The 18,891-nt window shown below is 40.0% G+C and overlaps 1 protein-coding gene across 1 annotated transcript; it reads right to left on the bottom strand.

Moving 5' to 3' along the window:
* Positions 1–802: 802 nt before the first annotated feature.
* LOC311034384 (uncharacterized protein) lies at positions 803–17,571 on the bottom strand (the record flags this gene model as incomplete). The annotated part of the gene is made up of 5 exons (XM_084042265.1): positions 17,289–17,571; positions 7,477–7,593; positions 6,589–7,088; positions 2,060–2,595; positions 803–869 (listed from the first exon to the last, which is right to left on the bottom strand). The coding sequence occupies exons 1-5, from the start codon at positions 17,557–17,559 to the stop codon at positions 803–805; spliced, it is 1,491 nt and encodes a 496-aa protein (XP_083898391.1). The 5' UTR covers positions 17,560–17,571.
* Between the last annotated feature and the right edge of the window lie 1,320 nt (positions 17,572–18,891).

The following is an 18,891-nucleotide window of genomic DNA, read 5'->3' as shown; positions in this document are numbered from 1 at the left end:
TGGTTTTAGTGGGGAGAGAGAGCAGGGACGAACGGCGCACTTGACTAGGACGTCGTATGGACGTTGTTTGGACGTCTCTTTTGTGATGTTCGTTGAGCCGGGACAAACAGAGCTAAATGATAACTCTCAGAGTTAAGTTAACATTGATTTTACAACATGAATTGGGGTCCCAGAGATAGAAATGCCATTAAATGGGGGTCCGTAGCCCGTAATGCATGTCAAACTGGGGGTCCTTAAAATGTATCTTTTCAAATGGGGGTCCGCGGGCTAATAAGTGTCCATTTGGGGGTCCTTGACATGAAAAAGTTTGAGAACCACTGGCTTAGGCTAGAGATAGACTGGTCATGGACTGACAAACTCATAGGCCTATTCTAACAATAAAACAATATTCTCATAAACTATTTGGGTCAGAGACAAAATGTCAGACCCAAAATCAAATGGAGGTCCAGACTAATTTAAGGGTCCTTGATATGAAAAAGGTTAGGTTAAACACAATGATCAATTAAAATACTCACTTCATTTTATTAAGTCACTTGTTTAGAACATCAGTCTACATTTAAAAGGCTACTGAAAAAAAACATTAAAAACATTTTAAAATTGTGAAAAATAGCCGATCTACATCGACATTTTCACTATTTTAATATGTTTTTCAAAATACAAAAGAAATGCCTAATAAGATTATAGACAATAAGATAAGGCTTGATATGCCCTGAGTATTACTACACCAGTCATTCACATTTTTAAGTGTTTGTTTATTATGTTAACATTGAAAAAATCACAGCATTTTTGCACAGCACAGCATTTAGCCGCTCAAACACCTCATCATGGATACTTCAGAAAGCCAAACCTGGAGCCTCAGGCGCTGCAGTCTGGTGAGAAAAGAGAGCCACAGTCATCAAGACTGTTGTCCTCTAACAACTGGTCATCTTTGTACAGCAGTGATTCTCAACCGTTTTCATTTCAAGGACCCCTAATTTGATATGCACTAGGTCAGTCTGGGACCCCAATCTATTTTTAAAAAAAAATCCTCTGTGTTAATTTAACTCTGAGAGTGTTACGGAGTAAGTGTATACCTACACATTTTGTTCCATTTGTATACTCTCAGAGTTACAGACCCATGAGTGTCCATTTGTACCCCTGGTGGTTCCCAGACCTGATGTTGAGAAAAAAATGTCTATCGTCAGGGCGTTCTCTGGAGAATTCCCTCAAACACGGTGACTTTGGTCATCGCGTTGCGAGGTAGTGTTTTTTTTCACCAAGCCAGTGACTGGGTGGTTTAGGCAAGACACTTGGTGAGGGGGGCTCACTGAATTTGGCGCCAGCATAGCTCTTCTCGCAGTCTCTGAGGTGGTTTTCTTGGGGCACATGATGACCAGCAGTGGATACAACAGGAGGGGAAACGAGCTCAGAGACAGTGGTGGACTGCTGAGCATATGTGAAGATTATGGTTTTCTGATTCCTGATGTTTAAGTATACAGAAGAGGCCATTTCTAATGGTTAACTATAGTTGTTGGTGAGGTGAAGAATGTGTTGACTTTATCACATAAGCGTATCGAGCTGCAGTATACACATCTGACTCGTCATGGTTTATTGATTACTATGGTGCTGTGTTCTGTTGCTTATATAATTTAGAAAACATCTCATTGATACAAAAAAAGATTCTGTGATTTATTTTTAGCAAGGCAACAATATGACCAACGCATGTCTTCGTCAGGGTCTAAGCTCTGTCATTTTACCATGTTACCAGCCCTGTCACAGGGATGTCACGCACGCACGCACGCACGCACGCACGCACGCACGCACGCACGCACGCACGCACGCACGCACGCACGCACGCACGCACGCACACACACACACACACACACACACACACACACACACACACACACACACACACACACACACACACAGGTGGAGATGATAAACAAACATAACAGATAAAACTGACACATTATGAAAGAAATACTGGCATATCTACATTTTAGATTTTTTTATTTGATCCAACCAGTCCCTTACAGATAGAGTCTCTGTATTAGGACAATAAATTGTGCCCCTATACTGGCTGTGCCCTGTTTGTGCAGTCCTGAACTGTCCACACTTCCTACAGGAGTTAGCCAGCACCTTCCTCTTGTTATACCTGATCTTAGGGGGCCTGCCTCCAAGACTACTGGCAGCTGGATGGATAGGTGCAGATGGATCAAGACGGGGAGCAAGACGGGGAGCAAGACGGCCATTGGGAAGACGGGGAACAGCAAACACATTAGGGATTGGAGAGGGTATGGAGATGCCAACGGGTGCAGTGGTGGGAACGTGAGAGAAAATAGTGGCAGGGGCTTGAGAAGGGGCAGAATATATCTGGGGGAAGAGAATGACATGACCAGCAACAGGAGGTTTGAGAAAAAGCTGTCGCTGGGTTGACAATCTTGGCTGGATAGCGGGTATGACAGCCGGGTGGGGGGCTACAGCCCACCTCTTGGTCTTTGCCTGTCCAGCAGTGCTCTGAGGCAGGTTGGACACATGCTCAGGGCCATGTGGTTGTGGAACAACAGTGGGGCGGACCAGATACCCTGCTAGGCTGTCCCCATGATCCATAGCCTGAACATATAAATAACAGAAGAAAACATTTAAAAAGGGTATATAGGCAGGACATTCAAATAATAAAATGAGATTTGTATTTTGCCCTCTTACCAGCTGTTTCTCAGGCACATAATATAAACAATGTAACACAAAAACCTTTGTTAAAAAACTTCACTTCAGGGATCAGGGAGTGTTCCATTGATTATTTCTGCCATAGTTAGTTTGGGCCACAGACTGTCAGGGAATGAGTGGTCAATATGAGTGGACGTAAACCATCCAATCACTGACAAAGTCCAATCACAGAACTCACAGTAGGGCTGGGCAATTCACCAAAAATATATATAAACCTATATTTAGAACCAATAACTGACTTAATCTTGCTCATGTAGGTTAATTGAATAAACAAGAAGCATGGTTTAGATTTTTTGATAGATTTTATTTCTTATATAAACAAATTGACTCAAAATAATGATAGATCTTTTACAATAATAGCAAAAACTGCCCATCTACAAGCTCACAATGTGGTGATTTTGTACATGTCATTTTCACTGTTTGAAAAATGTTAATAAATTAATTAATTTTATAATTATTATATATTTTTTAATTATTCATAATCGAGGCAACAGTTTAATATAATCATGATAATGATTTGAAGTCATAGCGCCCAGCCCTGACTGGTCAAATTGAACTGACAGGTAAACCATCCAATCAGTGACAGTCCATTCACACCTCACAGTTGAGAACCATTAGGCCAATTAGCGTCAGAACTCGCATCAAATCAGAGTACAACAACAGATCTATCTATAGATAAATAGTAGGATTTACAGCAACATAATAGCAAAACATTTGTAAATAACAAAGAGATCAATAAACGGTCCCAAGTCTTTAAATAAGCTCATTACAAAAATTGAGTCATATGAAAATTGTCATTGCAGTAGCATAGCCAGAAAAAAAAATACTTTGGGAGTATACCTGGGTGTGCCACATGTAATTGTAAAGTTTTTTGCACCTTTGTGCTGGTCGAAAAGCAAACTCAAGTTACCTGTACTGGGTATTTAGGTTCCTTGCGGTAACACAATTCTCTCCAAGGTTTTTTATCTCGGTCTTAAAGGACGACTTCACCACTTTTCAACATATCTTCATATAATAGGTCCTTACTAATGCTCATGATAAAATCATACCATTTTTTTCTACTTGGTCTCTGTCTCATAGGAGGGCTGTGGACAGTCCAGAAATCCGTCTACCAGTGACATCATCGTTAGGCAGGATTTTTTTTCCCAAAAAGATTACAATTTTTTTATTCAGATTTTTATTAAGACGAGAACAATGGGATCTATTATTGCATTGCAACTTTCCAGGAATACAAAGCCTGCAGTTTCTATTAGCTTGGATTCCCCATCGATGATGTCACTGGTAGACGGGTTTCTGAAGTGTCTACAGCCCTCCTCTGAGACATAGACTGATTAGAAAAAAATGGTACCATTTTATCATGAGCATTAGTGAGGACCTATTATATGAAGATATGTTGAAAAGTGGTGAAGTCGTCCTTTAATAGATGTTTTTAGCACCAATACAAAAACCTGTCTCCTGATTCAGAACTTTTCTTTTCAAATGTTTTTCCTGTTATGGACTGGCACAGAATAAACTTTGTTTCTTAAATTACATGAATTGTATGAAATGTATTCATATACGTTATGCACACACACTATGAAAACATTGTGATCAGCACATTTTGAATGAATAAAATAAATATTGGATAAATCTTTTCATGAATTAGAACAATTTCAACAATTGTATTATACGCTAAAAAGCTTGTCAGATTAGGGGAGGTATTCCTCTCAGTAAAGTATGAACCTTAGTTCGAAAATATTATCAATCGACTTTTAAAACAAACATGCTTACATTTTTAAAATACAAGCTTATAAGTTTGGTTACCCAGCATGAGAGAGACTTGAGAATGAGACTTTTGGATCCCAACTCCCAGAGAGAGCAGAGTTTATCTACATCCTATAGCCCAAGAGAACTGTCAGCTTAATGTGTTACGCTGACTGAGAGTCCGTGGCCATCATGCAGTGATTTAATTGGTTGGTTGTCATGACCAATCAACGGACAGGCTATTTTCAAGTTCCGCTGCACGTGCTACACAAGTCGCTGTTATAATATGAAAACAAACTGAATTAATTGAACAAAACCCAATTTTTAGAAGTGAGGGAGTGTTGCTCCCTTGCACTACCCCTCCACTACACCCCTGTGCGGCCAATGCATTCCAGGCCGAACAATTTATCTTTTTATAATTTCCAAATGACACAATCCTGTATAAAAACATAAGTATACAGTACGACAAATATACTGTTCAAGACAACACAATATACATAGGGGTATTATATAAAAATCAACAAGAACAAGGCCAGCCTGTCCCTCGCAGACTGCAGACAGCACAGAGCAGGGGATAGCTGCTTGTCTGACTGGGCCAATCTACTTTCAATATTGAGGGGGGATACGAGTAGCCCTTCCCAATGTGGAATGATCTTCACTTTCGCTGAAATCTGATAGGGTCGTTTGCCACTGCCATTTTTATCATGGCAACATGTGATACTTATTTTAATTTGTATTTACAGATTGGCTCGCTTAACCTAGATGTGAGTCACACTACCTAAATGCTCCATCCACTGAACATGGCACTGTTATGGTGAAATTGGTGAGCTACCAAAATATGTGACCATCTTGTGAACTTCTAACATTACGTCAATGTCGTAACGTACAGTAAATCACTGCTATTCGTATATATTACTGGAGTTAAACTTAAGAGTTTGGTATTCAGGTCATGTGGACAACACTGTCGATCTCAACAAAATATTGCCATGACGTTTCTTTGAATGTAAAATATCTTGTTTCTGTTTTATTTGCTGAATGTGGGGAAAGTCTTCAGTCTAACAGGAATGAATTGTCTTTTTTGACTGCTGTGTGAGTCAAGTAATGTTATGGGCTTTTCACACGTGATGTGACAGACGCGCCTAGTAGTTAAAGAGGCAAGCCGGTAGGGAGGCGCGGGCAATCAGACAGGCAGAGCAACAAGTGGGCCCCTGATCCAAGTGAGAACTCATATATATATGAATGAATTTCGAATGTGATTCTTCTACTTTAATATCTGTGACTTGTCATTGTAGTACTGTATTACAGTGAATGTTTGCTTGCCATGTGATTTTTCAGTCCTCGGATTTCAACAAAACATTTGCCACAAACTGCACAGCTAAAGGGCTTTTCCCCGGAATGAGTCCTCATGTGCTGCTTCAAATTACCCTTTACACTAAAACTGTTGCCACAAATAGTACAGCTAAAGGGTTTTTCCCCTGTATGAGTCTTCATGTGCCGCTTCAGATTGTTATTTAAACTAAAACTGAGGCCACAAACTGTACAGTTAAAGGGCTTTTCCCCTGTATGAGTCCTCATGTGCTGCTTCAGAGTTTCATTTAGACTAAAGCTGCTGTAACAAATTACACAACTAAAGGGCTTTTCCCCTGTATGAGTCCTGATGTGCTGCTTCAGATGACTAGTATGATTAAAGCTGTTGCCACAAACTGTACAGGTAAAGGGCTTTTCTCCTGTATGAATCCTCATGTGTTTCTTCAGATTGGTATTTAGACTAAAATTGTTGCCACAAATGGTACAGCTAAAGGGTTTTTCCCCTGTATGAGTCCTCATATGCTGCTTCAGAGTTTCTTTTAGACTAAAGCTGTTACCACACACTGTACAGCTAAAGGGTTTTTCCCCTGTATGAGTCCTCAGGTGCTGCTTCAAATTTCTATTTAAACTAAAGCTGTTCCCACAAACTTTACAACTAAAGGGTTTTTCCCCTGTATGAGTCCTCATGTGTTGCTTCAGGTTATCCTTTAGACTAAAGTTGTTGTGACAAACTGTACACCTGTAGGGTTTTTCCCCTGTATGCATCCTCATGTGCCTCTTCAGATACTTATTTATACTAAAGCTTTTGCCACAAAGTGTACAACTTACGGGCAACTCCCCTTCCATCCTCATGGATGGAAGTTCTTTTGATGATTTCATGTCCTGGAACAGCTTGTTGCTCAAAGACAATCTTTGTCTTTTTGGTGTCTTGTGTGATTTCAGTGTGTTTAAAACTGACTGAGATTCCCTGGTCTCCGCCCACTCATCACTGTCTTCAGTGTCAGATTCAGAGCAGTGTGAAGAGGGGAGCTGAGCATCACTAGTTAGTTGTGATGTTTCACAGTCCTCTGCATCAGCTTGTGCTCTAATGTGTTCAGCTGAGGTGCTGGCTGGAGTGTCTGACACACTGTTTTCATCATCTTCATCTTTGATTTTCACCGTTACTAATGTCAATATTGTCTCATCACCCTCCTCTGGTGCTTGAAGTAGTAGCTCTTCCTCTTCCTCTTTAATCAGTGGAGGCTCCGGTTTCTCATGGACCATACTGGTGCTTCTCTCCTGCTGTTCAGCGGAAAACTCTTCTCTACACAGAGGGAAGTGTAGGAAGTCTAGGAAGAGACAAATAACATGATGTTCAATTCACAAAAGCTTTTATAATGGACCGTCTCTGGGTCACTTTTTTTTAGGTGATTATATGCTCCCTTTTGAATTTCGCTAATTAGAATATCGTCCTAATTCTGTTTAATAGCTGCAATGTTCTGTTTCATTAACGTATTGATGACACAATCAATTATTATTATAGTGGTCTATCCAGCAACGCAGATGTGGGTTACAGCTGATAGCGATAATCAAGCCCAATGAAAACGTATGCGGTTAACCGCTGAACCGCAAGGATACGTAGTTTTTTTTATCAGTGGTACAAAAAAATTACAGACAAAGATAATAAATGTAATCGTATTAAATGATCAACCCTTTTGTATTCTGAATGGAACATACCTTGATGCCTTCCTGCCTTCAAGAAAGGAGACTCTGGTTCCTCCTGGACCAGACTGTGGTTCCTCTCCTGCTGTTCAGTGGACACCTCCTCCTTACACACAGGGAGGACTTGGAGGTCTAGAAGGAGGAGAGAGGAGGTAATTTCAGCAGAGAGCAACTCAAAATGCTTTCTGATTGGACAATATTGTCTCCTGCAGCTGATGTAGTCAAAGGTCTAAGACCTGAAGCTCAACCTGTCACATACTTACAAGTCCTTGATGCAGCCTTTGCCACTGTTCAGGATGGCGAGGATCTTTTTGCTCAGTTCTTAACCACTTTCCAAGATCAAGATAAAACATTCTCTGCCTATCTCCAGCGACTACAACTCACCTTGAACTCTGTGGTGAAAAGGGGTGGAATTCAATCCAGTGAAGCAGAGAAACATCTCATCCGACAATTCTGTCGTGAATGCCTGGAGAACCCAGTAATAACAAACTTCCCTGACCAGAAGAAAGACAAGCCTCCCTCCTTTTCAGAGCTTTTGCTCTTGCTGCGCACAGAGGAAGACAGACAGCTAGCGAAGGAAAATCGCATGAGAAAACACATACGTACAACCAAACAACGTGTTCACTTGAGTTCACACAGTGCCTGCGCCTGTGGAGCGACATCAGAACATGACCTCAATGCAATTGATCATCTCCAGAAACAAATGAACAAGCTTCAGAGCCTAATAACATCCTTGCTTTCTCAGGAGAAGACACAAACCACATCAAAGTTTAGAGCTGCTGCCACAATCCTCAAAATAGACCAAAGCCTTGGTACTGTTTCAAGTGCGGTGAGGATGGTCACATCTCGTCATCTTGCAGTAATGCAGCCAATTCAACTCAATTCAAATCCATCAAACTGAATGCAGTCTCTGTGGAGGGACAACCAGAGGATGCAGTGAAACAATGTCCCATAAATTACAAACAATCATAAACCACTTCCCATACATGCAAGTTACCAAAAGGACTCATTGGCACCAAAAGTACTGCACAAGTGTTCATCAAAAGGGACAAAATTCAACTGTCTATTCATTGGATACAGGCTCTCAGGTGACAACAATCCTCCATTCATTTTATTCCAGTTTTCTTTCTGACCAAGAAATCAAACCGCTGATTGATATACTGGAAGTTGAGGGGGCTAATGGTCAGAGTGTGCCTTACCATGGGCTACATCGAACTTGATGTTACTTTTCCACACAAGTTTCTTGTCACATCTATAGACATACAGACTCTTGCTTTGGTGGTGCTTGATGTCAAATCAATGCAATCCCTTGAACTCATTGGCACAAACACACGTGTGTGTTCTCTATGAGAGATGTCTGGAAGACAACTTGCCAATTCATCACTCACTCCCATATTATGGATACAGAGCAGAGCTGAGATACAACCAATTCAATAATCAATAATTCAATAAGCTCCTACCAAGCTTCTTAGAAAACAGGCTGGTGACCTGTTCCAAAGTTGTTTAGTTACACACTGAATAAAGATACGTACAAGTCTAACTGACAGTGTAGGCGAATAAATACACTCAGCCAAACAGCAAATCCACGTAGGATTGCATCCTGGTGATATTGTAGCAAGACTAGAGTAGTAATTTTCAAATTCGGGGCCGGGGATCCCAGGGGTCATTGAGGTGGTCTGAAGGGGTCCCCAGCCAATTGAGAACTAGTTCAATGTCACTATAATCCAATTCACTTGAAATTATTACAACAAAGCAAAACAATTGTGTGACTATGTACAGTTAAGAATGCCTTCGTCCTAAAGTTGAAGAACAGGTTCCAAGTACTGGCAAGCATAGAGGATGACCACACACACAACTAGATGAAAAGGAAGTCAACGACATGTAGGAACAAATCAAAACAGCGTATTCTGAAAGTAGTGAAGCCTGTCTAGTAATAAAAAAACACAAAAGGAAGGATTGAATTACATCTGACACCCGGCAGGCCATTGAAACAGGAGAGACCTAAAAAAAAAGAAGTCTTTAGAAGCCAAGTCTGAGAGGCTGCAAGAGAGATATAAAGTGCTATACAGAGAAACAGACAGAAACGTAAAGAGGATGGTCTAAACACCTTTGCAAAGCAAGTAGGTCTGAAGATAAACCAGAAGAAAACAGAAGCAAAAAAGAAAGAGGCAAACATTATAAAAAATAGCCAATCTACAAGCTCGCAATACCTCACAACGCTAGATCTTGAAGATCTGCTATTTTCACAATATTTATCTGTGGAACCGAGTCACACTAAATGTAATGCCTCAACTTCTACAATTGCAAGTGCTTATCAGGGTGGGGGGTCCCAAGTTCAATTATGATTATTTTGTGGGGTTGCAGCCTGAAAAGGTTGAGAACCATCAGACCTCACATCAATGAAGTGAACTGTTACAGGACCATGGACAGTGTGTATCACTACTACACATAAAACATGAATAATCTTATTATAATGTCTCACCAGGCAGCTTATAGACACTGGAGCATCCAGCTAGACATTATTATCATGTCACATTATCAGCCAGCAGTAGCCGCAAGCTATTTTTGCTATCTGGCATCTAGAGTTATAATACCAACCCTTGACAGGCCATTCATCCAAACAGAAAAGTCAGATCTGATTGTATTAAACAAGTTAATCTCACCAACATTACAGCTGTATGGAAAGCTTGGATTATCCTCTTTGTATCTGCCAAGTTTGTTTCATAAAACTCCACCGTAGACATTACTATGAACTACTTTCTGTCAATAAATGCTGTGCAGGTGATTATTTTTCCTGCACGGAATTCATTGACAGAAAGTAGCTAAGAACATATTTATGGTGGATTTTTATGACACAAAAACTTGGCAGATACAAAGAGGATAATCCAAACTTTCCGTGCAGCTGCAATCTTGGTGAGTTTAACGTCATGTCAGATCGGACTTTTTCTGTTTGGATGAATGGGCTGTCAAGGGTTGGTATTGCAACTCTAGATGCCAGAATAGCAAAAATACTGTAGCATCTAAGAGTTGATTGCAGCTAAAAGCCAGCAGCATGCAGCCTCTTGAAACCCCCGTTGTTGTTAATATATTGTTTCGTTGTGGGGTGGTGTCCTGTCCTGTCTTTATATTAAGTCCTGCTGGAGAAACAGTTGCAGCTACAATGTGTGTAGATATTGTGTAGATAGGTACATTTTGAACAACCTGCTCCATGTGAGAGGATTGTATGGTGTTCTGCATAGTAGTGTATATCTGTCTGTTTTCTTAAATGTCATCATGATTTGAGTGCGTGGGGATCTCATTTGAAATAAACCGATTGTGCTTTTATGGGCGATACAGTTTAGAGGACCTTGCATTGTTAACTGTACAGTACCTTTTCCATGTCTTTCTAAATAAAGTACTTCAATCAATTAATCAATCAATCAATAAATCGTGTAGATGTGGATGCAGTTTGTTTTGTATGTAAACATGTGGTTGACAGTGTTGTAACCAACCTGCTCTATGTAGTTTTCTGTCCATCAGAGTGTGTTGTGGCTCCAGTAATGTTTGTAGTGTCTCTATCTCTCTCTGGAAGAGCTCACAGATCAGCTCTGCAGCCGCAGTCAGCCGCTCGCTGACAAACACTCTGACAAGAAGCTTCAGCTGCGACAAATCACTTTGTTTTTCCAAAACACACAATAACTCCTCTCCTACCGAGGCCAGTTGTTCATTTACCGACGACCTGAGAGACTCTATATGACACATTTCAAGCAGCTTAATCGACATCTTTCATTATGGTCTCTGGACAACGACTACCCAAGCAAAACAACAGAGTTCCGGTCCCCCGTGTTATGTGTTAGGCGCATGCTCAATAAAACAATCGAGCCATGGTTGAGAACTGTTGTCTTCCGCCACCTGCTGGAGAAGGTGTGTATGTAGTTACCATTCCGTTTACGGTAGACAGTCTATGTATGCTGTACTCTAATTTGCACTCACCATTTTAATCTAAAATGTGTCTTACTCATGGCCAGCAAATTTCCTCCATGTTGACATGTAGTATGATACATGGTTTTCCTTTAATAGTTGACACACGCACCTTTGCAAGGTGATGACGTTACCTTTTCTGTGGCAATGAATGCTATTTTGATTAATAAAAGGAGTGATTCTTAGCTCTTCAAAATGCGAATACATTTTTACACCTTTTAACTCCCACTCTTACAGCAGCTTGCTTCTCTCTAGCCATAACAAGCTTTTATTTTATAAATCAAATCCTCTTCCCAGAAACTAATAACAACATAAACATTTACTCATTTATTACCTTTATTTTCTGTTGTAGCATGGTGTTTTAGTCTTTAAATCAGAAGCAGTGGGACATCTTGTGGGTGTAATTAAACTTAATACATTAATTTAATAAAACATAGTCAGATACAATTATAATTATAGATAAAGATACATTAAATCATTAAATGTAACCACCTAAGGCTTCCAAAAAAAGGCCCCAGTTCTCTTGCATTCCTCTTCATGTGCCCAACTTCATGGTCCAATCAGCGATTCTGGTGTACTGTATGTGCAGTGAAATGTTTCACGTTTTACTGCAAGTTATGTCCAACATATAGATAATGTACAAATATAAGAGGGCAGATTGTATCATAGAGCCAAGCTGTGAATAAGTGGTCTTATTTGGGACAGTCTTGACAGACACATCTCGTCACCCTCATAGATACAATTATACTTAATTGTAACCTAATAATATTATCAAGCTAAATGCTGATTTTCAAATACCCACTTCGTAAAACTGCAGAGTTCTCCTGTGGTGGTCACTGAAATTACAATTTACAGGCTCACACTCTGCAAAATCAGAGTGATCAGACCAGGGGTCATCGCCATGATGGCTTGTAGTGGACATTTTTGTCAAAATTTTGCTATAGACTTACAAAACAAGTAGACAGACACATAAAGAGCTATCCCTAATTGACCATTACAGGTCTGTAACTCTGAGAGTGTACAAATTACATTTGTACACTCTCAGAGTGGAAACCTGGAGACTGACATTCAGTAATTGGGTCTTATGATCAAAATAAGAACATTATAATGGTGTGTAAAAAAGAAAATCTAAAATTTGCCATGGACCAGGCCAAGTCTTGCCACGGAAACATCTGTCCGTGTACGGACATATTGATGATCAGACACCAAAATGAGGTTTGACTTAAAGCTGCACTGTGTAACTTTCCTGTTCTAGCTTATGTCTCGAGCGCTAGTGCTGACATTTTTACCACTGAGCTAATATTCCTCCCTGCTTGCTCGGGGAGACATTTTGTTTTGACCATCAAGTCACATTTCGTGTCAAACCAGAAACAGGATTGTGTCGAAGGTCATGTCAGACCAGACACAGGATGTAAATGTCTCAATAGAAGAGCAGTGAGACCAAATAAAATCATCCCAATTGTATGGGTTATATTGTATTAACAAAGGCCTACTCTACTAATACAGATTGGACAAAATAACATTTTGTTCACTAAAAGTTACATAATAAAGCTTTAACTAAAACTAATGAAATAACAAAAATTATACTCATACAGTACCTTTCGTTGTGCCTGTTGCTTCTCAACTAGGGGTGCAACAGTTAATCAAACTAATACATTTCATAGACTATAAAAAATAATCAATAACAATAAAATAATCAATCCCTATTTTGACCATGTCATTGTAGGCAAAAAGCTTCAAGAAATGTAAAAAGAGAATTCTAAAACAGTTAAAATAGCCAATCAACAATCTATTTTAACATTTTTTGTAGTACAAAATAACACTTGTATGCATGGTTAATCGATTCATTGATATATAAAAAAACAATAAATATTTAAAAACTTGATTATTTGATTAATCAGACAAGCAATCGCTAACAAAGTTGCAGCCCTATTCCCACCATCAATCAACATGTTCTCAAGCTGGTTTAGACCTGTATTTAAAGCATCTCTTCTGAAAGCACAGTGCTAACCTAAGACATTATAAACATTCTGTTCCATCAATTTGACAATTTCAGTTTAAAACCATGTACATTTCTATACATTACGTCGCAATTGCCTGACTTATCAGAAGTTTTTTTATTTGTATTTATCTTTAAAGCTTGGTTAATAGCAGATGCTTTGTCATCCTGCAACAACTTTTACGTTATGGACCTGCACAGAATACTTTTTCGTTCTTTCAATGTAACTTGCATGTACAGTAGCATGTGCAGGTGTGCACACATGTATTCTGCATGTTTGTTTATTTATTATTATTATAAAATTATTATTTTATTTTATTATTTAAGTTTTTAGATTCTGCTTTAGAATCTGTGATATGTCATTGTCATACTGCATTAGAATGTATGTTTCTCATGTGATTTTTCAGACCTCGGTTTTCAACAAAGCTTTTGCCACAAACTGTACAGCTAAAGGGTTTTTCCCCAGTGTGAACCCTCATGTGTTGCTTCAGATTACTAGTTTGACTAAAGCTTTTGCAACAAAATGCACAGCTGAAGGGCTTTTCTCCTTCATGAGTTCTCATGTGTATCTTCAGGTTTCCCTTAAGCCTAAAGCTGTTGCCACAAACTGAACATGTAAATGGCTTTTCCCCTGTATGAATCATCATGTGCTTCTTCAGATTACTTGTTTCACTAAAGCTGTTACCGCAAACTGTACAACTAAAGGGTTTTTCCCCTGTATGAGTCCTCATGTGCTGCTTCAGATTTCTATTTAGACTAAAGCTACTGCCACAAACTTTACAGCCAAAAGGTTTTTCCCCTGTATGAATCCTCACGTGGCGCTCCAGATCTCTACTTAGACTAAAGCTGTTGCCACAAACTGTGCAGCTAAAGGGCTTTCCCCCTGTAGGAGTCCTCATGGATGGAGTCTCCTCCCACTCATTACTGTCTTCAGTGTCAGATTCAGAGCAGTGCGAAGAGGGGAGCTGAGCATCACTAATAGGTTGTGATGTTTCACAGTCCTCCGCATCACCTTGTGTTTTCATGTGTTCAGTTGAGGTGCTGGCCGGAGGGTCTGTTTCTCTGTTTTCATCATTTTCGCTTTTCACTATTAGCAATGTCAACGTCCCATCAGCCTCCTCTGGTGTTTGAAGTACTAGCTCGTCTTGTTCCTCTTTAATCTGTGGAGGTTTTGGTTCCTCATGGACCAAACTGGAGCTCCTCTCCTGCTGCTCATGGGACACCTCCTCTTTACACACAGGGACACAGTCTAGGAGGAGAAAAATAACATGATAGTTCAGTGAGAACACTCATCGACTGCTCCAGAATAAAACAAGCATGATGAGTTCACAAAACACCAAACAATCCAATATACAATTGAGAGTCCCGCGTCGGTCAGTCGTCTCTCATACGGGTCCTTTAGCACACGTTGGCCAATCAGGGATCCGAGCCAAGTGCAGCCGACTAGAGTCGAGCGAAAACGAACACCGGCCATTGAAATGGCTCCGTCTCCTCCTCAACCGGACATCACTGCCCTTTCGCTCACACACAAAAAGGTAATCATGGCTGCTTTTTCCTTCTTTCAACGTTGTGCTGTGTGTGTGTGTACTCTTTATCAACCATGACCAAATTGGAAACATGTCAACTTTTCATAATATGCTTTATACTTTAAGATATTGGAAAAGAAAGCAGAATGGAAGTGTGCCTACAGACCAGCTTACTGTGAAACAACATGAAAAAAAAAAGCAATGGCAAAAGAATTCGGCAACATACTATGCAAACTCAGAGAAAAACCTCAGTGCCATCCTAGATCTGACACCTATGTGTCCAAGCCCCCTACAACCATGTCTGCCTGCGGAGACATCCACCCGCACAGAGGGAAAGAAAAAGAAGACTGGGGGGTAGGCTGAAGTTGAGGTAGGCTGAAGTGAAGGTTCAAAATCAGAAGAGAGAAATTATAAATATAAAAAAGCAACAGCTTCAAAGACAAAAAAAAACACTTCCTAGGAAAGCTCCGCCAACCAGAAGAGTAAGCAAAAAACAAACCCCTTCCAAAGACGTCAGATGGGAAATCTGGTCAGTCAATTCCTGCATCAGGATGATGTCTCCACCATTATCAATGGAAAAGCTGGGGAGATTCGCAAAGGTGGACAAATATACATGAAAAGGGCGTTAACTGACACCATGGACAGACTCCACACACAATTCCTCACACCTACAACACAAGCTCTCTTGAGCTCAGTTCTTCAGACTTCGAACATTCTGGATTGTCCAACCAAATGTTTTACAAAGGGAAATCTGTGCCTGCAAAATATACAAGAACAACATGCAGAAAATAAAGAAGCTACACCAGCTGTGTTTGCAGCAAAAGTAGCATGGAATCAATGCGTGTATGGAAGGTGCAGTGAGTGCATAGGACAGAATGTCCCCTACAACATTAGATCCATCCACAAAGAGCAACATCATTCACTTGGATGAATGGGTAACCAGGACCAATGCACAGAAACACATTTTGTAGTGCCATTTAATGGTTCCACAGAGGAGGTTGAGGTAAATAAGACGTTTCGAGAGACTTCTAAACTAGGCCTGTCACAATCCTATATTGAAACTATAGGCCTATATCCTATCCTATATTAAAATTGCCTAATGGGTCGGTTGGCCGGTGTACAACCACGGCCCCTGGAGGCCCCAGCCCCCATCACTATAACTCAGACATAACCATACAAATAGTTCACTATGACTCAGACATAACCATGGTCAAATATGGCATGTGTAATGCTGACTATGACAGCATTAGACTCAAACAAACCGTGTCATCATGCCTTCAGACTCAAACCAATCATATAAGGATCCATATAAGGAGCTCCGCATCAACCATCACCATTAAGTCCGAATATGGAGTGCATGAAGTCGCTCACTCCAATCTCATGAGTAACCATGGCGATATAACGTAGTCAACCCTAGATGACGTGAAATTCAAAAGTCAAATACACATAACTCCTGTCAAATGCACATATATGGAGATCAGATCAACATGCACTGATGTCACGTCAAATGCACATATATGGAGATGAACATGCACTCATGTCATATTTATCACAATGTGTCATCAGGCAGCTTATAGAGACAATGAAGCATCTAGCTAGACAATATCATGTCAATCAATACAGCCTCTTTAAACAGTCATTGTTCCTAATATTGTTTCTTTGAGGTGTTTTCTGTCGTGTCTGTCTTAATTTACCTAGTCCTGCTTGTGAAACATTTGGAGCAACAATGCTGATATACTTAAAGCATGCAAGGCAGGTACATTAAAGTGTCCAAACATGCTTTAACCAACCTGCTCTATGTAGTTTGATGTTAGCCGCAAGCAACTCAAGATTCTATTTCTTATATCTGGAATCTAAAGTTGCAATACCAACCCTTGACAGCCCATTCATCCAAACAGAAAAGTCCTATCTGATTGTATTAAACTCACCAACATTGCAGCTGTATGGAAAGCTTGAATTATCCTCTTTCTATCTGCAACGTTTTTGTTTCATAAAAATCCACCGTAGACATCTACTTTCTTATAAAAAAATAATCACCTGCAAAGAATTTATTGACAGAAAGTAGCTCATAACATGTCTACGGTGGATTTTTACAAAACAAAAACTTTGCAGGTAGAAGGAGGATAATTAAATCTTTCCATACAGCTGCAATGTTGGTGAGTTTAACGTTATTTAATACAATCAGATAGGACTTTTATGTTTGGATGAATGGGCTGTCAGGGGTTGGTATTATAACTCTAAATTCCAGATATAAAAAATAGAATCTTGAGTCGCTTGCGACTAGTTGGATGTGTGGATTCAGTTTGTTTTCTATGTAAACGTGTTATTGTGTTGTAACCAACCTGCTCTGTGTAGTTTTCTGTCCATCAGAGTGTGTTGTGGCTCCAGTAGTGTTTGTAGTGTCTCTATCTCTCTCTGGAAGAGCTCACAGATCAGCTCTGCAGCCGCAGTCAGCCGCTCGCTGACAAACACTCTGACAAGAAGCTTCAGCTGCGACAAATCACTTTGTTTTTCCAAAACACACATTATCTCCTCTCCTACCGACGTCAGTTGTTCATTTATCGACGACCTGAGAGACTCTATTTGACACATTTGAAGTAGTTTAATCGACATCTTTCGTGCTGGTCTTTAGGTCCCATAGATTTGATGCTGAGCCACAGGAGAATGTAAACAAACAATAGACAGTTCCGGGTCAACGTGTTTCGCGCATGCTCAATGAAGAATCCACTGTTGCCTTCCGCCACCTGCTGGAGGTTTTGATTGATTGATTGAATACTTTATTTAGAAAGACATGGTAAAAGTACATGGAAGTACAATTCACAATACAAGGTCCTCTAAACTGGATCGCTCATAAAAGCACTTGGCTTATTTAAAATGAGATCCCCGTGGACTCAACATGATGACATTTAAGAAGACATACAAATATACACTATGCAGAACGTTCATACAATCAGCTTACAGGTTACTGGTATGAAAAAAAAGAAATATGTACAATAGACAGTTTTAGGAGGAGGGGAGGGTAGGTTAAGACTTTGACAGGGGCCAGTTTGGAATTGCAGCCTCCTGAAGGTGATTCTTTAGGGCAGTTTTGAAAGTGAGTAGGGTTTTACACTCCTCATGAGGTTTGTAAATCACTGAATTATACTGTAAGTTCACACAAGTAAAATGAATGAATTAATGAATGGACACAGGAGACAAAAATATTAACCACTTAAACCCCATATGGGTAACCAGAGTCCCTCAGGGCTAACTACTTGTCTTTTTCTGTTATTGTGGAGAAAGCTTTCACTGAAAATAGCCGATCGACAAGCTCACAACACGTCACAGCGCGATGCCTTGTGAGCTTGTCGATCTGCTATTTTCAGCGAAAGCTGAAAATAGCTACTTTAAACCAAATAGCTATTTCAAACCAAACAAGGCAAAATTATAAAATAAGGCACAACTCTGATTGCCTTAACCAGTTATTAGTGCTATTTCAATATCGTGTGCTGTATGTAAAACATAGGTGAATTGCCCATGATTGTCACTTTTGAGCAGCAAAACAATTTGCCATAGTATGAACATGTCAGACAAACAGCATGGAATTTTAAAGCAAAAAGTGAGTAGATTGGGGCTATGGGCCATTTACAATATTGATTCTCAGCAATACACCCGCCAAGTGTGAATTTGATCGGATGAATGGTGTGTTTATTAGACCTGATTAAGTTTGCTATACCACTGATAAATTGCCCTGTCAAGTAGAGTTGGGCAATTCATGTTCAACCCTATTTGATATTAAGCATTTAAGGCCGGATTGGACTGCAATACCGAAATCAACCACTTGATGTCCCACTTGACTCGGGAATAATGTGCCCCTGCCATAAAAATGTGTGAACTGTTAATCCATGAGGGCGTGACATGCGTGGGATAGCCATTCAGAGCTAGCCCCTTCACAGTTATAATTAT

This window comes from Gymnoscopelus microlampas (assembly GCF_963454915.1).
Source record: "Gymnoscopelus microlampas genome assembly, chromosome: 19".
Taxonomy (NCBI): domain Eukaryota; kingdom Metazoa; phylum Chordata; class Actinopteri; order Myctophiformes; family Myctophidae; genus Gymnoscopelus; species Gymnoscopelus microlampas.
The sequence above is the reverse complement of the archived record's forward strand: the minus strand, read 5'-3'. Positions and strand labels throughout refer to the sequence as shown.